This window comes from Pempheris klunzingeri, chromosome 6, assembly GCF_042242105.1.
Source record: "Pempheris klunzingeri isolate RE-2024b chromosome 6, fPemKlu1.hap1, whole genome shotgun sequence".
In the NCBI taxonomy this organism is placed as follows: Eukaryota; Metazoa; Chordata; class Actinopteri; order Acropomatiformes; family Pempheridae; genus Pempheris; species Pempheris klunzingeri.
Genome location: NC_092017.1, coordinates 7,552,290 through 7,575,664, shown reverse-complemented (window position 1 = coordinate 7,575,664; position 23,375 = coordinate 7,552,290). Strand labels below are relative to the sequence as shown.

The 23,375-nt window shown below is 42.9% G+C and overlaps 1 protein-coding gene across 3 annotated transcripts in view; it reads left to right on the top strand.

Moving 5' to 3' along the window:
* The window catches only part of palld (palladin, cytoskeletal associated protein), a 52,899-nt gene that overhangs the window by 14,774 nt on the left and 14,750 nt on the right, over positions 1 to 23,375 (top strand). For all 3 annotated transcript variants that reach the window (XM_070831714.1, XM_070831713.1, XM_070831712.1), the window contains exons 3-11: positions 6,009 to 6,184; positions 6,569 to 6,635; positions 7,330 to 7,447; positions 7,585 to 7,647; positions 10,144 to 10,285; positions 10,422 to 10,445; positions 11,209 to 11,328; positions 12,444 to 12,906; positions 14,656 to 14,691. In XM_070831714.1, coding sequence (XP_070687815.1) covers positions 6,009 to 6,184; positions 6,569 to 6,635; positions 7,330 to 7,447; positions 7,585 to 7,647; positions 10,144 to 10,285; positions 10,422 to 10,445; positions 11,209 to 11,328; positions 12,444 to 12,906; positions 14,656 to 14,691 — 1,209 coding nt within the window. The remainder of the gene's footprint in view (positions 1 to 6,008; positions 6,185 to 6,568; positions 6,636 to 7,329; positions 7,448 to 7,584; positions 7,648 to 10,143; positions 10,286 to 10,421; positions 10,446 to 11,208; positions 11,329 to 12,443; positions 12,907 to 14,655; positions 14,692 to 23,375) is intronic.

The following is a 23,375-nucleotide window of genomic DNA, read 5'->3' as shown; positions in this document are numbered from 1 at the left end:
TGCTTTCTGAAACAGCTGATAGACTGTGTTGCATTTTGAATGAACTTATAAATAGTTTCTTTTGTTCTTTGGGAACAAAAAGTAAAAGCATGGTTGCCTTGCACACCTTTTCATTCAACTGATTTCTCATCTGCCAAAAAATGACTGGGATTAAGTTGAGTGTGTGTGTGTGTGCGTGTGTTTGTGTGCACATACACACAGCCATGTGGGTGGGGGCATCCCCATGAGTGCTGAGGTGTGTGCATTTGTAGCTCAGCTGCTGCAAATGTCTGTCACTATTTCAGTTGAGTCACACTCTCTCTTTTTCAAACACTCACACACACACATCCAGTTGCACGGATCATTCCTTCACTAACAGATAAAGTTACGTTTGTTGACTACAACTACAAGGACTACACAAACAGCATTAGTGGATAAAGTATTTGTTATAGATGCCACTGTATAAGTTTCACATTTTATATTAATGTCTGTGTTGAATCAGTCTGAAGCATGAGCCTTTGCGGCACACTGAGGTCTCATTGATGCATCATTGGACTATGCCTATTGATAACACAACAACTTTGCCAATGCAGCCTCCCCTCCCCCTTGGTTAAAATTCCTTGGAGAAAAGTGTCCTTCCGCTCAGAGCTCCGGCTGTCATCTGCAGCTGTCTGCTGTCCGGAATATTCCAGTGAACTCTGACCCGTGATCCCGTGGCCCGATTAACAGATCTCCATCATCCGATGGCCTCTGCTGCTTTATTGAGCTGAATTCCTGCATGTATCATCTTTAATCAGGACATTTGTGGCTGCATGCTTTTGTAAGCACGTAGCAGAGCACTTAAACTAAGCCCTGTGTCAATTGTTGGATGCCAATATTTCCTTTTCACGAAATGACAACACTCAAACACACAAGTGCAATTCAGTAGAATCTGAATATCTTCTGTTGCTTTATCTAGATCCTAAACAAACAGGATACATTGACATTTAAAGCTGTGTCACCCCAGGGAGTTGAAAACAGTGATACACCAGTTAAACTGTGTTTTACTAAACTCATCAATACTAAATATTTGACTTTTACCCACAGTTAGAACACTACCACTGCCAACATTTGCTAGGATGTGATAAACTTAGACTGAAGCAGCGCTAATCGGCGAAACTCCACAACAAACTCAACATCACACAAATAATAATATGACTTAATATTAATTAAACTGTTGCATATTTCACATTCAACACATTTAGAACAACATTAGCATTAGTTTGTGGTTGTTCCAGTGACCTGATGAATGTGAGTTGAACTCTCCTCTCAGCTTTGTGTTGGCCTTAATCAACTCCACTGTGAGTATAAATGCAACAGGATCTTTAGCTTGCTATATGTGTCACTAAGGTGCTAACTTTGTCTGTCTGCTATTCAGTGCCGGGCAGCTAGTGTGCAGTGGGTTTACTGGAGCGATTTTGCTTAAAATAGCAGTGAGAGTGAGAGTTGTAAAATCCAAAACAGGCAACGTTTTAGTGGAAGACACTAAAATGTTCTGTACAGCTGATAAAACCAGTAATGTCTTTCACGTGACATGTAGTCTAAACAATGGTATAACAATTACCATGTTCACAATCTTAGTTAATTTTGACATAATGATGGCTTTACATGAAAAGTCCACAAGTGCTGACCTGCTGGTAACACCAGAGGAAAAGTTCCCTGAGGAGTCATCCTCAGGGAACCGTGAATGTCTGTATAACATTTTAAAGCAACCCATCCAATAGTTGTATAATCATAGCAATATTACAGCCCGGAGGGACCAACAAAGTAGCATGGCTAAGAATATTCACCAAATACATTTTCAAGTGCAGCTTTAATGTTATCAGAGAAAATTCAGTTTTCTCTGGTAGAGAGAACTCATCGTTTGTATGCTATAGACGAGATGTATTGTTTCCATTTTTGGCACGTTAAGTTGTGGTTTAATAATTGGATTATTTTGTTGTCCAGATAAATGATGCACTCAATGGTAGCAATATTGGTACCACTGCATACCTGGATGGCAGGTAAATGATGCATTATGTGGTAATATGGAAAATTACTGTAATAAGGGCGACTGTGGTGGGAATAAATGCTCTGCAGCGTTGGTGAGGTTGTGCTTTTAGACCTTTCGCTGAGCCTTCTGGAGCTGCGTTCATAGTTGGGTTCAGTCAGCATGCGTGGGAAAGAGGAAACCTAATATGCTTTCCATCTTGTGTTTGCATGAATTAGGAGATAATAAAACCAACATTGCTTGCTATAGAGTTTAGGCAGTTTCAGTTGACCTCTATTGTAGTTTGTAATTAGGGATAAAGACAGCCTTGATGCCGCTCTTCTTGTCCAGTTGCACTTTGGTTGACTTCTGTGGTCCACAGCCTGGAAACTGAACACTGAGCAAACTTGGGAGTTAAACAAAGACCAGCATGTCTCAGGAAGTATACATCCAGCCTGCCCGTGCCTTAAATCTCATATTGATTCTTGATTGACTTGTGGGTGCGTTATTGCAAGCTTGTCACTCCTACATCCTGTCGAGGTCGTTTTTGTGATTAAACCCTCTGCCTGTCTTTCTCTGTGCGCTCTGCGCTCTGGCCTCCATCGTTTGGGTTTGTGGTGAAACCGAGCCTTGCTTCATAAAATTTTCCATCAACAGCAGCAAATAACAACAGGGTCAGGCGAGGAGAGCGTGGCAGCACGCACTGTGGAGGCAACAGGCTCCGGTTTGGCCTGTCCCGTGGAATCCTCTTCCATTTGTGAATAGGTTAGCGTAGGGAGCACCACGAAGCTGAGATCATCCTTCCGCTGATATCTGAGGCATCATCTGGCATCAATTGTCTTAACAGAGATGTGTATAATTGCTTTCTCACATGCTATCTTTGTCCAGAGAAGTGGTGACAGGCTGGTTGATTGTGATGGTGGGATGTTTAGTCACTCCCTTTGGCTTAGGGTGGGAGATGAATGAAGAAGGGAGGTGTTATTCAGAGGAATTTACTTTCAGTTATTTTGCATGCATGTTCTGAATAGCTGTGTTTCGTAATGGTATTGTGTTAAGAGGAAATGGGTGGTAAAGCTACATTCTGCCAAGAAATTTGTACCTGCTCTCAGTTTTCTCAAAGCAGTGAGTGACTGCTATTGTAACACACCCTGCTTCCCCTCCAAATCAGACTAATAATGGTCAAGTTCCTTCTGTGCTGTATGTGACTCAACAAAGTCCCCACTGCCCCACCAGAGAAAGCACTCCATGCTGCTTAGGCCGAGCACCATGTTCAGCACATTCCACAGAAATAGAGTGGATTAAATAAACATTACCGTCTGTCTCTAAATGAGTTTACTCAGTAATTATGCATAATGGTAGATCATTAAGGTTGATTAATAAGGGGTTTTATTGTTGTGCTTGTTGGGAATGGTCTGTGCTTCCTAGTTTATGCTCAGTCAACCCTCAGAGGAGCACAAGCTGATGGGTCCTGCGCTCTGCTCTGTGTTTCGTCAAATTGCGCCCAAACACATTTACATTTACATTCCTTTACTCCTACTGAGCAGATGGTCTGTGTTTTAAATCCAACAAGGAGAGACTGGTAAACCTTTGTGCCATAACCAGAATGGAAAACATTTGATAAAGAAAAAAACTCACAACACCACGGACATGCCAGAATTACAACTCTATTTATTGTTGCATTTTAGTTCATATATGTTGCTGTGTGGAAATGCTGTGTTTTGGGATCTGGACAGATTCAGGCCACCCTGTGAAAACATGTCCCCCTGCTGTTTGCTGGCCTGTGTTCACCATAGTTAATCACACACACACACATACAAAATAGTACCTCCAACAGCTTTATCACAAAAACAATAGTGATTAGTTTAATGATGTCATGTGTTACAATCAGCTTTTTTCTGTATGTGTTTGATTTAACGGTGCTCAATAAATGTCCAAATGATTTTCCACTATTAGGGGGGTATTGTAGTGTGTGTTCCACATTAAACTTTGAGCATATGGCTTCACGACCCATAGTGATCCATTTTGATTAATACAGTGAGTGACTAAAAAGAAAGTAGTGAGTTTTAACCAAGGAAAGAAACCTGAGTTCCCCAAGCAAATCCCCGGCAGACATGGCAGTCATCCAGACGAGTTGTGACCCCTTTTCTCCGCCTGGGTATAATCCGGAAAAATGGATTTCAAAACCACACAGACATATTGGTAACACTCAACTTTTTATTCCCAATCGTCGGCTGCTGTCAGTTTTGTACCAAAGGATTTGGCCAGTGTCATATAACAAAGTCATGTTACAGAGGACGCCTGAGTGCTCCAGGCCTTTTTCTGTCTGGATGTGTTTGATGCACTGATAGCTGCTGGGGTGTTTGAAGCGTGGCAGATGACTCTTGGCCTACGTTACCTACAGGGCCGACACACCAGTGGATAAGGTCTCCCTGCTCGTGCCATGAACAACTCTTCATTTGTCTCGCACCACGATCTGTTTCCTATCATTTAACACACCGGCGTCTGGCTGCATGATAGAACCGGCCAAGTTTCCGTTGTTTCACTTCGTCGAGTGATAACACAGAGGAACAAGCCTGAGGAGTCTATTGTTCAGGGGAGTTTGGTGTTAAAACAAGGGGAGAGAGACTGCAGAAATGGAGCGACAAGGCTCGGCACTGCTCCACCTGTCAGTGCTGCTGATGAATTGCTCAGTGTGATCCGTATCATCAATGACAGAGCGTATAATTTTCCCTGTCTGACCCGGCGTGACTCATGCTCATTCACCTCCTGTTCCTGCACTACCATTCATACATTCACTTTCCCCCGTCTCAGTCTCTGCTCTCACACCCACTCTGTCGGGTGTGAATCCTCAAGTATGAAGTGTTGTCTGAATATTTAGGTTGATGGATTGCTTTCTGAAACAGGAGTCAGCCTGTTTGACTGACACACCAGAGTGCATAAAGCCAAATAATGGCCATGCAGCAGGATGTTGGGAATTTTTATACAGCTCTCCAAGATAGCTGGAATGTCCTCAGGTCAGGGCACTGGGCTGACACAGCAGCTGTTCTTCCGGTATTTTGGGAATTCCTTCCCCTCCTCCTGTCAATGCAGAGGTCGGCAGGTGAACAAGACATACATGCCCTCTGTTTTAATAGGCTGCTGACAGTCAGTAGAGCGGGTGTCTTGATTTGATGTGTCATAATGCACTTTAGGTAGAAGATAGCACATTAGCACTGGTAAAAGCAACATACTCCCTAAATCATGACATTTGAGGCAAGCACTTGTTTGTGTGCTTGTAGGATGTGGGTGATGTGACCCCTGTTTTTGATGTGGTAACATGGTGTCTTGGGGGGGGGGGGTCTGCTTTAATCATAACCCTGTGAAGAGAGATGAAACGGATGAAGCTGGCTGTGTTGTAGACTCTCTCATCCCTCCTGGGTCCCAGATCAGGGAACAAAGCCGGTGTTAGTTAGTGCAGGGCTCAGGCGCCTGCCCAGACACACAAACCTCTGATTGGAAGGAGGGAAAGGGTGTTTCTGCTTCCCGTAACACAGCGTCCCGTCAGTGCCTCAGGGCGGCTGATATTTGGCAGATATGGAGACTCAGACATGCCCAGAGGGTGTGTGTGAGTGTGTGAATGAGTAGTTATTGATGTTAGTTAGACTGGCAGGCCTCAATCATATTTAACAAAGGTGTATTTAAGTTGAAGTATTTGTCAAGAAGAGTAATGGCCCTTACTTTCCTGATATAATTTGTTTTTGAAAAGAGACATTTCATTAACGATTCCTATTGCCTGGAGGCTATAATGTAAGTTTTTCACTTTATAGGAATTTAAATTTATTTTGCCAAGAAGTGAAATAAATATTCAGCCACAAGACAATGGTTAGATAATGTGACTCTGAAATTTAAAATCTCTCTCTCTGTAAAGCTCTGTTCACAAGTTTACCATAAATTCTATACTCTGCTCAGTAATGTTAGACAGTTGTTCTGATCGGCACAACATGTTGAAGTAATCAAAGCTGTGATTCACCTCCTCTACCAGGTGGTTCTGTGAAGGCCGTGAGCTGCACAACTCACCCGACATACAGATCTGGAGGGATGGTGACCTGCACACGCTGGTGATTGCTGAAGCCTTTGAGGACGACACAGGACGCTACACCTGCGTGGCTTCCAACAGTCTGGGAGCAGACAATACTTCTGCTGAGGTTTACATCGAAGGTCAGATGTTTTCACATCCCAAAGTTATTAGATTTTTACTTTTGAGGCCTTCGGATAGGTGCACTGTACTCATGGGGAGACTGGTATCCTCTGCTGATCTCTACAGTTCAGTATATGTGAGCTTTTCATCTGCTGTAATGTTTTACAGCACAAAGGGGATTTTGCTTTTTAAACAGGGCTGATATTCTTCTAGCACAACTGAGCTCTCAATGTCAGTGGATAAGATTCAAGGTGATATCCTTTTTGTTCAAGGGTTTATGAGAAATGTAGTCATAAATGTGGCATACATTTATCATTAATGTCTTTATTATTTTGTGCTGTTGAATAGATGGCCCGTATCATACAGGAATGACCATTGCTGCTTATGTTTTTGTCCCATTGCAGGAGCTTCGTCATCAGACTCAGAAGGAGAAGGAACTGTGTCAAAGTCCAGATCAGGAAACATGCCTCAGTATGTGTGTTTCAGCATGACCTCTTGTGACTCAATGACCCAATGAACCTTGAACCCCTGAGCGGGCCCTGCAGCGACTAATCAGGTCTGCTGCCTGTAACAAGACCCTTAAAGGGCCCTTAAAGAGCCATAATCTGGCCCAGTACACATGCCACACTCCTGATAATGAGAGGTGCAGAGGGTTAATATGGTAAAAAAATCAACCTGTCAGGATTGTCTGCCTTACTTACTTCCAAATGTTAAACTTTTTACCCTTTCCCTGCTTCCACTCTCTCCTTTAGTTTTCTTCCTTTTCTCCAGAATCATTTTCTCCTCCATCATATGACCTGACTGATGGAAATCGGGCACTCGCGTGTTTATTTTCATGTAGACCCATATCAAGATGCACCGAAACATTTCCTATTATTAAAATATTGCATTTGGAGATTGTGCACTCCATCTAACAGTACCCGCTCTGAGTGGTTCCTACTTCTCTAAATGTTTTTGATTGTTATCTACTGTATAAATCTGCCTCCATCTGGACTACTTCCTGATTCCCTTTCTGTTTACACACTGAAGCCAAGATCACTGATATCATCTTAATTGCTAGGGAGACAATTTTCTTTGATTCAAGCATCATATTTAACTAAGAGGATTTTTCCAGGCTTTTTTTTTTTCTGTGCGTGTCCACTTATTTATGCTTTCTTCATTTTAGAATTCAGAAGAAGACCACTTCAATGTCCCTGACAATACGTTCATCTTCACCCAAAACCCCCGAGGTCCTTCCTCTTCGCTCCACCCTGGTTCAGTCCCTGTCTCAGCCCCCACAGCGGGTAAGCACCCACAGCACACAGAGCAGTAGCTCACACACATGGTCAAATATGTGAAACATTCTCTTCACTGACATGAGCAGACACCTTTCTGAATGGACTCTATGCTTGTTCAGAAACTAAGTTTTAATGTCTTCTAGATGCAGAGTCCAGTATCGTCACTGTACGGTGGTGAGGTGTCAGATCCTCCTGTATTCACCAAGGTAAGTGTTTGATGGCGTTGAGGCCACGGCTCTGTGTAGGCCGGCGACTTCTTTCACACAGACTTTGAAAACCATTTCTCTATGAACTTATTTTTTGGTGCACAGAGGCATTGGCATGAAACATCAGGAATCTTCCCCAAACTGTTGCCACAAAGTTTGTGGCATACCATTGTCTAACATATTTTGTATTTTGTAGCATTACAATTTCCCTTAATTGGAACTAAAGGACCTATCCCAAACCATGAATAACAGCCGCAGCTACATACTTACATACGGTACATCATGCATGCAATCCATACACGCACACAGTACATATTCAGAACCTGATACACATGTACTCAGTCTCCTTGCCTTCCCATAATAACAGTATGAAGTTCTGTGGCTTGCAGCAGTGGGGGTCAGATAAAACATAAGCTTTGATGGGAGCTCCTCCTCCAGCTCAAGAACACCCTTTTCCAGCTCAGGCTCTTCAACACTCCCCCAGCAGCCCCCAACTCCCTCTCCCTCAGGCTGTGGGTCTTGTGATGGCGAGACCGAGACGAGCTGGGGCAGAGCTTCAAACGGCCAGCCAAACCCACAAGGGTCAGGTCTCTTTCACTCTCATTGAGCCAGTCAGGCACTAAATCATTTTCCACTTCATTACAAAAAGACATTTGTTTTTCTTCACCCCCACCCGCCTCCTTTAAAAACTATAGCAGGCTTTAATCATCTCAATGAGAGGATGTTCGCCTCGAGTGAAGTCAGCACCGTGATGTCACCCTTGCGAGACACCCACACACACACTGTCAGACCCATGATGTACATTCCCCCCGCCGGTCTTCCCAAAATACACCCAGGCCAAAGACACAACGACAGAGAGAAGGAGGCTCAGGCTCACCGGCACATTTGTTAACACTGACACTGAGTGCTTCATGTTGATGGATACCAGTCTATGTTACTGTGGCTCTGTTAACTAGCAGGAGAGACAACACAGCGTTCACAGGGGCTTCTCCATCCGCCCCTATGTTGGTTTTTGTTTTTTTTTTTTTGGTTCTGCAGCGCTATAAGCTGCCATGTGACTGACAGGACACAGGAGCTCCACTGGCATTTATAAGCTAATGTTGGGTTGAGTGCATCTATAGGAGGCAGATCACCTCCGCACCTATTTTGTTGTCCAGAAGCACAATTTTCACACATTTATGGGTGAATTTACCATAAGTATGACAGATAGGAGTTTATATTGTTTTATATTATTATATTGTTTGTTATTGTTGTATTGTATATTGTCACATAAATCTCCAACGACAATATCACAGGCACTACCTTCACTTCATCACTGCTCATTCGTTTTTTTTTACTACTGTGCGATTCTTGCAATATCCTGTGCATGTATATATTTTATTTTTTTCTTTATTTCTATTATATCCCTTGTTTTTGCACTACTTTTGTTACTGACACTTTGTTTCTTCACCTTTTCTGTCTCTTCTGTTGCTGTAACAAGTGAATTTCCCCGGTGTGGGATAAATAAAGTCTCTCTTATCTTATCTTAAATGATAAAAATGAACATACAGCGAGTCATGAGCAGAACGAAATAGTTTTTATACTAAAAGCTAACTGCTAGCTTGAACTTATTTGCTAAGTAAATAAATACACACACAAGCTGATCCTGTGAAAGTCCTGTAATAACAGAGGTCCACTTTCACAGACTTTCAAAGCCCAAATGTTGTCAATGATGATAAAAAGATGTTGAAAAATGAGTTTGACAACCTGTCAAATATAGCTTCTCTCAGTTCATCATTTTCCAGATGTTTAAAAAGTTATTTGATTTTAAAATACAATATTTTGGGAAACTAAACTTGAGGTTTTTCAAAACTGTGAGTGTTTGTCGACAGATATTTGGACCCAAACAGCTGCTCAGGCTGCACTTTTAGGCTAAAGTTGAAACAAATGGACAGAGAGAAGAGTCAGATTTACGACTAGTACGTGATTCCCAAAACCAATGGATACAATAGATCCAGGAAAAGGTCAGTAGATGTCAGGTTCTTGGAGGAAGGCTTTTTTGCATACTTACAACTTATTGTATCTGTGATATTTTAAAAATAAGCTGTCCTGGGATTGCCCTGAAGAGAGACAGAATGGTCATTTTGTTGTCAGATGCATTCTTTAGTGGACGGCTCATTGTGGAGGAAGATGGAGGATGGCTTCCAGAGATGGTTTCCAAAAAAATATTAATATTTTAAATGGACATCTACAATATGAGAACCTGTCACATAACAGAGAGGTTAGCTAATTCACAGATTCTGTGTCTGTGAAAGTTTGTAGCTAAGTTTGTGGTGTTTAATGACAGTGCATCATCTTCAACAACCTATTGTCTCTATCTATCCCCTGCTGTGACTCTCAAGCTGGTTTATCCTCCATTATACCGGGTTCAGTCTCCTCTCATTTCCTCATCATTCACTCACTCACTCACTCCTTTTTCTCATTACCTCCCTCTTAATTCATCCATCCTCTGTGCAGCTGTTGCAGGATGCCCTGGCATCTGAGGGCCAAGTGGTGGTCCTGGAGTGCAGGGTCCGTGGAAGCCCTCCTCTGCAGGTCAGGTGGTACCGCCAGGGAGAGGAGATCCTGGACTCCCCTGATTTCCGAATTCTCCAGAAAAGTGAGGCATTCTGCTCAGTGGTCATGAAGCCCATTGTAGCTGAGTGATTTTTAATTTTTAATATTAAAGTGACAACTTATTTATCCTAACATCCAAAATATTTCCTTCCTTCCTTTCTGCCAATAATGTGAATCAGAGCCTCGATCTGCAGCTGAGCCAGGTATGTCACCTCAGTTTCTTCCAGGTCAAAAACAATACTGCTTTCATGATCTCAGCCACAGGCCGTGGTTAACATTAGTAAGGGGTTATTACCTGAGTCTGGAGACTCAAATTGAGTTTGATTGTTTCATTATCAGCTGAAGGCTTTCACCCAGTTATGACTACAGCAAATAAGTTAATAAGTCTGTGTCTCACAGGACAGTCATTATCACATCTTCTATAGTCAGAGGGAGTCCCTGGGAAAGTCTCAGACACCTCACCACCCACAAACTCCAACATATAAACACACACTCAAAACCACAGATAAACAATGAGACACACACTAATTTATGTCAGACCGTTTCCCACCTGTGTGACTCAGGGGTCATTTCAGGTGCTACTTTCAGGCTGTGAGTCACTCAGACATCCCTGAACATCTGTGCTTCAGTGTTTATGTATGTGTGTGTCTGTCTTTATGAGTAGTTACATCCATAGTTGTTTGTCTTTCCCCGCTGCTTTCTGTGTGTCTGACTGTGAATAGTGACTCAGTTTAGATGGCATCCATCATCAGTCTACTGTGTAACTTGTCTTGCTGTCCGTCTGATGTCGCTATTACATCTCATTACAAACCAATCAACATGTATCGACATGTCGCTGCGCTCCACACCTGTGCAGATTACTGTTCATCAGCGTCAAGTCTTGTAATTCTACTCTATAGATCTAACTTTTAGGATAAAAATGGTGAAGTCTTTAAAGGTGTATTGATGGTGATTGCATTTTTTCAGAGGAGATCTGCACCCTGGTGATAGCCGAGGCCTTCCCGGAGGATGGAGGTCTGTTCAGCTGCATCGCATCCAACCCGTACGGCTCCATTAACAGCACAGCTCAACTCAGGGTCACTGCAGGTGTGTCCAACACAGACAGACAGAGAGAGAGAGGGTCAGCATGTTGTTACCAAGCAGCAGGCACCACAGCTGAATGCTGAAGCCAATGTGAAAGCCAACTTCATTTTAATGCCATGGCCCTCATCACTACATATCTGGTTCCATTAAGTTCACCAGTTAGCATGGTTTCACCATGAAGTTTTGAGTGTCAGAGAGCTGGCAGGTCTACAGGGTCATCAGATTGGCCCCCTCTCAGTCACTAGTGTTTCAATGAGTTCAACCAAGGCCACAGAGAAGGCTACCACCCCCTTTTTTTTTTTACCTGCAGCCACACACTCAAAACAGCCTTCCATACCAAGTTAGATTCACCACTGTCCAAAACATCACCAGCTAACAGTATGCAAGCCAACAACAACTCAGCTAACAGCATTTCAAGCTAACTAGCATTTTGCAATCACTGGCGAAATGCTTAACCCACCAGATAACAACCAATCATCTTCAGCTGCCTTAGCGAGCAGCAAGTCAGCCACTTCTGTCTACTACATCACTACAGCACAGAATGGTAACTAGCGTGCTGCCTCAGCCACCAAATAAACAAGATATTTTATTCCAGTCAATAGTCACAATCAGTCAGGTATATTCATTCATTCATTTATCCTATAAACCTACAATAATCCTATAAACCGTAGCATTAACGGATGATTCTGATAATCTGGCCTTTGCTACACTTGCCTCTGACACTTCCTGGAGGTCGTAAGTTACACTGAATGTATGTGTCAACAAGATGACCATCTTTTTTGTTCTGTTGTGTTTTATGATGCGTTGTGTATGTGAGAGGGGCGAGAGGTGTGAGCTGATGAGCAGCTCTTTGTTAGTACAGCAGGACCCAAATATTTCTGTGTGTGTTCTCCCAGACATAACTGTGTATGTACAGTACAGGACTCACTGCACAGTCAAAGGAAAGGCTGAATAAACAGGAATTGCATCAGCTAGACTGGACCCAGCTGCTACTTTAGGTCAGATCAGCTGTGAGACAGTCTTGTGTGTGTAATGTGCATCTACTGAGATGTGTGGGGTCTAGAGGAAAAACTAAACACTCAAGTCCAACGTGTTCCATTTTTCTTGTTTGTCTGCAGCCGAGGACTCATCCAGTAATGGCATGTCTGGTGATAGCTCAGGGTTTGAGGATGCGGCAGCCTTTCCCCCTCCTCCCCCACCCACAGAAATCAGCCTCCTGGAGCTGCCACCCAAGATGCTGCCTCACCCCGGTACTGAGGCTTTCCATATCAAGGAGTTCCAGATCTGGCCCAGTGTTTCATCTATTCCGCCGGTACAGATGTGCTCAGAGGTGGAGGACACCACTGTGGGAAAATCTATACAGAATGGCCAACTCCCAAATCCACCATCTCCACCAAGCCCACCTAAAGCGGCACCACCTCCGGCTCCACCTCTGCCACAGTTTTATCCTATGACAGATGTCCCAGTCACAGCCCAGAGTCCAGCCCAGGGGGCACCAGACTCTCCTCCATCCCCAGGCAAGCTGTCTCCATCCCCCGGGAAGGACGGCCCTCCGCTGCCTACAAGGCCCAAACCAAAGCTGTGAGTACCTGTCGCGTCTCCGTGTGTCTGTGCCCCAGGGGCAGGCTTGTCACCAGGAGGGTTTAGGGTAGGACGTCTGTCTAAGTTCTGGTGGGAATGACAGTGTCTCGGGTTTGTGAAAGGGTTAAAGGGGGATTCCCAAGCCGTTTTAGAACAAAAGCATTCCCCTGTCTTTATGTTAGTGTCAATGTGGCATCGTGTTTGCCAGGGCGAGTCTGCCAGCTGCTGCCTGTCTGTGGCTGTAAACAGATCTGCGTGGCTTTTGCTGGATGGCTCCTATTGTCTGTGTCTGACCTCGGACTGCATGCCCAGCCCAGGACGGAGCCATTGTGTTATTTTCCTGAACACCTTTCTGTGGGCTCTACAGGCATCAGGTAGAATGTCACTGTTATTAGAAGAGAGTTGGGCATTGAATGGCTTTAATTTCAATGGTCCTTTGTTTGGAGATGTCTGGTGTGGACAAGCCTCTTGCGCATGGGTTTCTCACTCGCTGACACTTTTTTTTTGTTGAAGTATCTTTGCTTTGTAAAGGATTCAGTAGAGAACACTGACAAAACATGAGGAGAGAGAAAAGGGATGGAACGTCTATTTTCAGACTCAAATCAGGGATGTTGAGATTACATTGTAACATTGTTGTCCTCTAGACTACCAGGACGCCTCACTGATGCTTTTCTGACGATAAAAGACAGCAGACCAAATAATAGTAATAACAAATAATTGTTGTATTCTTTAGATTGGAGATATTTATTTTCTTCTCCTCCTTGTTTGCATGGCTCTAGAGATGGCAAATTTGTTCTGTTTGTCAGTCAGTCCGTCTGTGCACCATTGTGATCCAGAAATATCTTGACATCTATTCCATGGATAGTCGTTAAATTTTTGTACGGAGAGTCCTGACTTTTCCTCCTGCGTCATCATGAAGTTGACATTTGTAGTTCAGAGGGAAAGCATCTCAAAAACTGGACGTTATTGCATGTGTTTATGTGAGGGGGATGAGATGTGAGAACTATGGTGGTCCCCTGATTTTTTTCTCTAGTGTACCAGCAGATTAAAATCTTCACTGATGATTGACTGCTGTAAAATTTGATGCACACATTCACGGTCCCCAGAGGATGCAATGTAAAACTTTGATCCACTGACCTTTCAGTCAAACCCTCTTAGGTCAGTATTTCTGCTTATCCAATACTTGCAATTACAGTTGCAAGGATGTAAGTTTGCACGTTTGTAATACTTTCCAAAAATAAAGAGACATTCTCATTAGCTTTTCTTTGTGTTTGGTGCTAATTAGCAAATGTTCGCATTCTAATCTCCAGTATTAAATGGTGTACATTATACCTGCTAAGCATCAGCACCACTGTGTGAAGTACACCCTCACTGAGCTGCTAGCATGGCTGTAGACTCTTAGTCTTGTTTTAGCTCTTCTTTTATTTTACACTCTCAATTTTTCCATCGTTGTTTGGAAAAACTATAGAAGGGGAGATTTTTTTACAACTATTACAACCAGGTGACTGTCACAGTATTGAATAATGCGAGCAGTATATCCCTTAAACAAAATACAGTTATCGGTGTTGCCAGGGGTTATGACCAGCTGCATTTTGAAAAGAATTCGGTAACAGTACGGCAAAGCTTGGTTCTTGCATTGCACAGAATCTCCACTGCATGTGTACTGGATTTGATTCCTGCCGATGGATGCTGCAGTATTGAATAATCTGTTGCCATAAATGTTATGACTTGTTAATTCTGTGCTTCCAGAGCTGAGAATATAGAGGAGGAGACAGAAAATTACAGGTAAATATTTGATGCTCTGATGCTCTGGTTGTGATGTGAGTGGTGCCACATGTAGTTTCATTGTGGATGCAAACACAGACACAACATTAGGAAGGATGTTAAGCCATTTCTGATTCATTTCGAGTCAATTACTTTACATTGGTGTAATACAGGATTAGACGAGGACCGGGTGGGATCAGCTGATCGTTTGGAATCGACCATCTGTAAATGAATTCAAATGAAATTTGTTGGTGCAGAATTTGTATCGTGTGGGTGAACAGATGTTGTGTGTTTACCAGTGTGGAACCACTAGAATTGTCTACATGTAAAGTAATATTTTGTCATCCGGTTTCTATACAGAGCGAAGCAGCCATTGAGATTTTTGTTTAGCTGGAGTACCTCTGATCTAAATTTCACAATAAAAGTCTATTAAATTACATTTCAAATCTTCTATGACAAGAGAGATTAATATACCAATTTTTGATTTCTGATAAACCAACTTTTGTCTTTAGATCAGGCGTTTATGATACAGAAAGGGAGTTTATCCACAATAACAACATGGATACCCTAACTATGAAGCAATTAGGAAACATTAGCCATCCCTCGCCTGCCCTCTCCCCTTTCACTTCTGTAATTACGCAGTAAAAACAGCAGCCCTGCCATTACGCAAAGGTCACGTTTATGCCAGACTGCACTCTGTTTCCTCGGGTAACATGTAGGAACAGAGACTGACCACTCTCAACGTAACCCCCCCGAGCTTATCACTGAGTTCATCGTATCCTGTTTGTCGTGTGGCACATCCCGTAAAGACAGATATATTGCCTCATCTCTGTGAGCCACATGCTGCAATAAAACATCAACAGAGCACGGCAAAGTCTGCAGCTTTAAAAATGCTCCTAGTTTGTTACTTTAATTGCTTTTTTTACCATTTACAGGAGCTCTTTTAATAAGCACCACGACTTTCTAACGAACCACTTTGTTCAAATGCTATGAATTCAACAGACTGAGTGGAAACTCTGACCCTTATGTCATGTATTTTTAGGTTAAGGTAATATCATGAAATAGCCTAACTGTTTTACTGCATTTACATAAAGGCAATGGGGATCAGTATAGATTGAGTTTTATTGTCTGACGGAGCAGTTCACCTAGCTTAAGTGTTGAGCGTCTAGACTTTAATACCTAATGAGAATTGCGTCTGGAGACTTCTTCTGTGCATTTAATCTTTTAGTCTCCAGTAAATTTTACTCTAATGTAGATATCCTCAAAACTATTCATAGTTTTCAAAGCACCCAGTATTATGTTAAAGGCACTGCTGCATTAAATAACACTACCATCTTAACACCAGCCTTTCTAGGCACTGGAGACGTGTTCATGTTCACAAATCTAGAATAAATCATTCTAAATCGTAGGAATAACACGCTGGAAGCCTGTGTACGGGATGATTTTTGCTTCAACAACACTAAGCTGATGAGATGGAGGAAGTCGTTGTGTGAGTTGGCACGTAGGAGGGACTGCAGGAGACCTGAGCTGTGAAAACAGACCTGCTGTTTTTCTGTGCTGAAGGAAGAGAGAGCAGGGCTGGTGGGTATTTGGGTTTGATGCCCAGCGTTGATGTCAGACGTCAGGATAAGAATCAAAGGAAATTCTCAGGGGGAGAGGCTCAGATTGGCCGGTTGGATCAGAACCAACCCCCAGGTTTGGAGAGAAAGCAGAGTTTTGTCACATGGTGGAGGATAGATAGATTGCAAATTGGCAGCACCATCTCATTGTATGCTCCTCTGGATTTCAGCTTTTTTCACAGGATTTTGAAAATTAATTCTACATATAGTTATAAATAATATGTGATTAATAGGTTTAGTTGATACATTTGATGGATGTGGTATTACTATACTATACTATTCTATACTGTACTATACTATACTAGCAGCATCATGATAGATTGATACCACCTGGAGCTTATAAATCTGTGTTTGTGTGTGTGTGTGTGTGTGTGTGTGTGTGTGTGTGCACTCACACACATGCATGTACATGTTTGTGAGTGTGTGTTGATGGATGAAGTGTCGGTGTCAGCCTTCCTTTTATTGATAAATGTACATTTTTGCCTAGTGCGACATTTCACAAGCAACACTTCTTACATTCATTTTGGTGTAATGACACAGGCCTGCTAGTACACGAGGAGAACGTGGGCATGTGGTCGTGTGTTTTCATACGGTAGCTCCTGCTGTTAACATAATGATTTCCTTCTGTTGCTAAGTCACCTGTATACCTCCAGGTCATAGCAAAAGTCTACATATAGTGCAGCAAAACATTAAGGCATTAAAGCGAGCAACCATTTAAAGAAAAAGAAAAAAACTTCTCAAAGGAGGAGACAGTCAAACGCAACACGTCGAAGGTGTGACCACCATGATATTGACCGTGATAATAGGGGCAAAGCATTATATTATAGGTTGGGATAATGTCTGGGTGGGCGTCACACCAGGCACAAGTAGCAGAGCCAACAATTATCCTCAAAACCATTCGACAGCTTAATCTCTCTTTCATAAGACCCAGTATCAACTTTGACAGTCGAAATTGTTCTCTTGCACGGATTTCATTTCATGTTGTTGGCTTTTGTGCAGCTCTACAGTACAGTGTTCAGATTTACTCCGTTTGCTAAGATTTGATGAAAAACAGGAACATGTCGGCACACAACAGGACCTCAGTGTAGTGTTTTCTCACTACACTGATTTTATTTTTTGTGGACAGCCTAGAGCGATTCAGGATCAAAAATGATAAATCATAAGAATATTTTTCTGACACTGAGATTTATCATAAGAATATAATTGATGTTAAATGCTTTTAACTGGGTTCCACTGTTATTAACCAATTAGTTGATATAGAATTATTGCCCAGCTCTTACATACACAAACACAGGGTCCCCAAACATGCAGAAGCTGAGAACCACAGTGTGTCATTGACACCATGTGAATCACTTATAAACGTCAATGTTTCCAGGCTCTGCATACTTACATGCTGCAGTGATAAAGATGAGGAATGGCCTAATCCACTTTAATGTGGCCAGCATTGCATACAGCTTGACCTTATACCTCTCAATCCCTCTCCACTGACATATCTGCCATACCACTGCGATTAAATGATTTCTGCAGTAGCTCCAAACCTCTTTAACCCCAGTGAGGCTGTTGTCTGGGGAACAGCATGCAAACTGAGGGCAACAAACTGCTCTTCGCCAGCAGGCCTCATCAGTCTCCCACTGTCACACACACCGAACTTGTGTTTACAGTGTGAAGCCGCAGCAGGTGATTGGTTGTTGCTGTCTTTCCCTCTGTATTTTCTTTTTTTCATATCGGACTATTAGTGGGATTTTTGGAGCTTGTTGTATTAAATTTAAAGCAGGATCTTTGCTCTTTCTGTGTTGCTTTGCTGAGCAAGGAGCTCTGGCTGGCAGGATTTGTCGCATATCTGCGCTGTGACTCAGAGCTTCCTCTCAGCAGTGTGTTTGTGTTTACGAGGTGCTGGTCATGAACTCTCTAATGAAGTATTAACAATCACTTTCTTGTCGAGGTGTTACTTGCGGTTTTATGGAAAGCGGGAAACGTGCATGTTAAAGAACCACATATGGTACTGGCTGCACACTGAGACCTTTGCTTGTGGTTCATCATCATCAAACGTCCAATTAAAAATGGAAGTAAAACACTGAGTCTGGATCAGTTCCCTAATGGATACCCTCGCTTCAGTGAATGCAGGCCAAAGAGGTTTTTGATTACAAGCAAATGGAAAAAGGCAGAAACAGAAGGTTAGTTGTCACCAGGGAGAGAAAGAGCTTGTGCAACAGAATAAAAAAGCAAAGTGAAGTCACCGGAGACACGAGAGAGCAGGAAAAGCAGATAATTACACATCAACCTCCAGAGTCAGAGATGGGCAGTCCTTAAAAGGACATGGGAGACACAGGATTGGCTGAGACACCACACCGACTAACCACTGGATTGGTCGGTCGGGCTAGAATGACCTGCATGGAATGGAGAAACTTTCCAAATAAGGAAGAGAGTTGTCGGAGCTGACCTTCATAACACAGACAGGGGGCTGGAAGAAAGAGGGGTGAGCAGAGGGGAAAGAGAGTGATGAAAAGACACACAGAGAGATGAGGGGAGCGAGAGACCAGGGTGTATGCTTGGGAGTTGACAGCATGGAAACTAACAGGCCTCAGTGATCCCCTCATAGAAAGCAGACTGTGTTTCCCAGGAAAGAACACCCTGGTATGTTAAACACTGACAAACACACAGATAAATACACATTACCGTACATACACACACACACACATTCGGAGAATCACATTGTTTCCGGATGAAGTCAATCAACCTCTGCTTAGATCATGACCCTGGGCCGCTGGTGTGTGTGGCTGCATGTGTGGTATAGACTGGTGCTCCGTTTAGACACATTCCCAGTCTGAACGACACACCACTTCTACTCGTGGATGTTAATTAGAGGGTGTAACAATGTACACACACTCTAATCTCATGACACCGCTGTCACCAAAAACCGACTGTGAGCACAGAAGACTCACTCTGACTCGCCTCGAGGTGTCAGTGAGTCAACACACAGGGAATGACTCGCACCTCTACAGAGAGAGAGACCCTCTCCTAATGGCTCTCAGACCTTTCCCCAGAGTGCGCACAGACTGTTACATACACACTTACACCCACACACAACACCCCACTGGACCGGATCCCTGGTCCACCTCCCATCAACACACTGTGACTCATCAGCAGCCTGGAAAACGCACACGGACTCTAAAAATAGAGGCATTACACTCAAAAATAGAAAAGATAAATTCCCAAAAAGGTTTTGTTTCATCCAGCAAAAATGAGGGAGGAAATTCTTTTATTGAGAAACTGAATATTTGTGAACATATTTCAGTGAATGAAACCAGATCTCTGTGGTTTTGATGGGAGTGTTTCCACACACAGTGCCACTGACACGATTACTCAAATCGTTCCAAATGTCCATAGAGTAAAACTTACATACAACTATTATGTTCCATACGCTTGGCATGTAGATAATAGTCACTGTGCTCTGGCTGTATATGAGGGCCAGATAATGTTTCTGTGTGGCCACAATGAATACACAGACTGTGGGTTTGATTTCCAGAAAGGGTGTTGTTTCAAATGTTACCTTACAATGGACACATTTCATTTGTGTCACCTGAAACTGGGAGAATTGTTCAGATGATTCATTTCTTGAATTTATCTTCTATTGCTCCTGTCTCTCTAGTCTTTAGTCCTTCAGGAAGCAATATGTATTTGGACAAAACAGGTTTAAATGTTTAGGTTTCTTTTTCCTTGCTCAGCTTGGGAAGTGGGTCAAAAATCTACTGACCCGAAGTCCATTTTTACTTGCGTCTATACAAATTGTTTTATCTATTAGCAGTTATCAAATAACTAGACTTAAATTTAATCTGGATTTAAATAAACAAAACAGACGTTGGAGTGTGAACCAGGATTATCAAACACAAGAAAATAAAAATAAATTCAAAATTAGAATTAAAAAATACATAGATTTGATCAATTAATTCAAATTTAGGGTTTAGGACAACGTTCCAAAATGACAGTCGATTTTCACTTTAGCGCAGTATGGAGCCACCACCGCTTCCCTGAGCACCCATAGTTCATGGTAATGCAACAGTTACTCTAAAGGAGTGTGTGGTACTGTGAGCTGCACGAGACAGCGGCATCCATTAAACACAGCAAAACTAAAGAATCATCTCATGTATTAGTATTGTATCGTTTCTTAGGAAAGAAATGATTGAAACTGTAAATAAGGTGTGGTTCGACAAATTATAAGCTCAGAGGTAGAGCGGGTCGTCCCTCAATTGGAAGGTCGGTGGTTTGATCCCCGGCTCCTACGGGTCAGCATGTCGAAGTGTCCTTGGGCAAGACGCTGAAAAACTCCTGAAGCAGCTTCAGTGTGTGAATGTGTGAGAAAGAATAGTCTCCTCCAACTTAGATTCCTCCTGAATGGGTGAATCAATCAATCAATCAAAGTTTATTTATATAGCCCTTTACAACAGCCCAAAGGGTGACCAAAGTGCTTCCCAGTGAAAACATAAGAATAACTGGGTGAATGAGGATGTAATTTAAAAGTGCTTTGAGTAGTTGAAATGACTAGAAAGGCATCTGTACAAAAACAGACCATTTACCTTTACCATTATTTTGAGTTCATATTTTTGTTTTTCCCACTTGACTGTTAAGCAAGTAAATGTAGAAACTCACTTGGCCGAGCAAAAACAAAAATATGGCCTAAAAATAAAATCCGATTTTGGCAACCCTCATAGTTGAACAATGCAAAGTAAAGTAAAAGCATTTAGATATATTGCAGGTGGCGCTTTCAATCTCTCATTCTGCTTTTTTATGGACATTTTCTTTGTCTGTGACTCTAAAAGCTGTTGATATTTTTGTTTCCTGGCAGCCAAAGGGAAGTTCTTCAGTCAGCAGCCCACAGTCCACATTATGGCTGAGCTTTTATTCTGAAAGGTGTTGGGTTCAGACGGGCTGGGTGCTTTTATTGTGAAGAGGAGGAGCTCACAGACAGACTGACTCATGCAGAGAGAGAGAAAGAGCGACTGCTTCTGTCACTGTCTGGCTGCTCTGCACTCTATATATGCTCCTCGTACCTGACAGGGCAGCACTGAGACGTAGGTTACGCTCCTGCAGGGAAATATCAGAGCTGCCTCACACCAAGAACACAACACTGAAGGTAAAACTTTTTCCTTTTGTGTCGACTGACAACTCATGTAAATGAAGCAAACTTCAGCAGGACTGATAGAATGAGGAGGAAATAGCTGAAAGATAAACTTAATGATGCTTTTTTAATTCTTAAACTTTGAGCTCTCGGAGAGGAAACTTTTTAACATGCTGTTGCCTTTAGGGCTCTGGTTTATTTATTTATTTTTCAATTCAGCCAACTGGAGCCAAATACTTTGTCATTAAATTTGAATTAGGGAAAAAGAGAACACAAATTATAGATGTAGGACTGTTTTTTTTTTGTTTTTTTTTTCATGCTTCCCTGGTTTACCAGCTCAGCATGTTAATGTTTAAATCATACGTTTTCAGAATGGGTGTGTGGTTTTCTGGGAGCACAGAGAGGCTGAGTGTGACACCCATTCATTTGCTGGAGGCTCTGGAAAGGTAGTTCAGACTGAAAGAGAAGAAGAGCGGCATCACTGCGGGCGACTCCAGCCAGTGGTTTGCTTTCTAGTGTTGCGACTGTAACGCAGACCGACTGTGTTTATGTGGCGCGGCTCATTTGTTTGCAGAGCTCCTCAGTGGAGTCACATGGATTAGTTAACACAATAGAGTCTGTAAGGTTAGAAAACTGTGCGTCTTACTCGGCATCTAACTCTGACTCCTTCTGAGCCCACTCTTCACTTTCTGCCTCTCTCTCTCCCCCTCTGGCTCTTCCTTCCCCTTCCTCCTCCTCCTCCTCCTCCTCTCCCTCCACTCCTGCTGCTAATCCCATTTGATGGCAATGTCTTTCCCACTCCAATCCAGAGAAGAATGTCTTCAGCATTCTTGCTGTAGAGAGAGAAAAAACACTCTCCGTTTCACTTGGACTGAAAGGGCGAAAGGCGGAGGGGTGGGGAGAAGAAGGAGGGATGGATGGAGGTACATCAGGAAAAGGAGGCCTCGCTGATTGAAGAGAGCCCTCTTCACCTACACTTGGATATGAAATGCGAGCCCAGATAGAGAGCGGGGGGGGGGGGAATAATAGAAGAAAGAAAGACAGAAAGTAGGGCAGGGAGAAAGTGGGTGAATGGAGCAGCCGTGAGCTGTTGGTGTGGCTGGAATAAGAAAAACGCTCTGTGCTGCGTCTTAAAGAGAGGGGGGAAAGGAAAACAGTCTGGTTCTGTTTTATGTGGTGTGTGTGCAATTAGAGCCAAAGAGAGGAGGAGAGGGGGGGCTGGGGTACCCGGGGAGGAGTGGGGTTGAAAATAAGTTAAGGACACCAGGAGAACAAAGGCTGAGAGGGAACATGTCAGCTGACGGGGAAGAAGTGAATGAATGGGAGCTGCACAAGGAGCATAAAACACTTTTTTTCGTATATGTGTGACAGATTGAATATGGTGGCTTCCCTGCAGCAGCAGCCTGGTCAGGTTTTTGAGGGTCAAACAGCCTGTGAGATTACTCTGAAATGTTCTTGGAAACTTGGAGTGGCTCCTTTTGCTAGTCTGCTTTCTCATGTGAGAGAAGAGGGAGGCAGACATGGAGAGGAGGAGGGAGGCAGCAGAGTGAGAGAGAGAGAGTGAAACAATGAGAGACCCAGAGTGCAGGAGGATTTCAGATTTGATCACGTACACATTTGAATGGTTTTGTTTGGCTTTTCTACGCAATCGTGTATTCTAGTTCAAAAGAAAGCATGACACATTTTCAACCAGCAATGACACAAAGTCATTTCTTCCATGCCTAAGTCAGAAGTAACTAATCCAGCAGCTTAGACAGACAGCCAGTCTTACTCACACGGCTGTCAGTCAGACAGTCATTCAGACATCAGCTCAGTTACTACGTCAGATCAATGGCCTGCTCCTGCTCCGGGGTTCATATTGACACGCTCAAGTGATGATGCAATACTCAGCGCTGAATGCAAATGATGAAACAGGTGTGTGTGTGTAAGTAAGTGAAGCAAAACAAGATACACCTTGTTTTTCTTTGTGT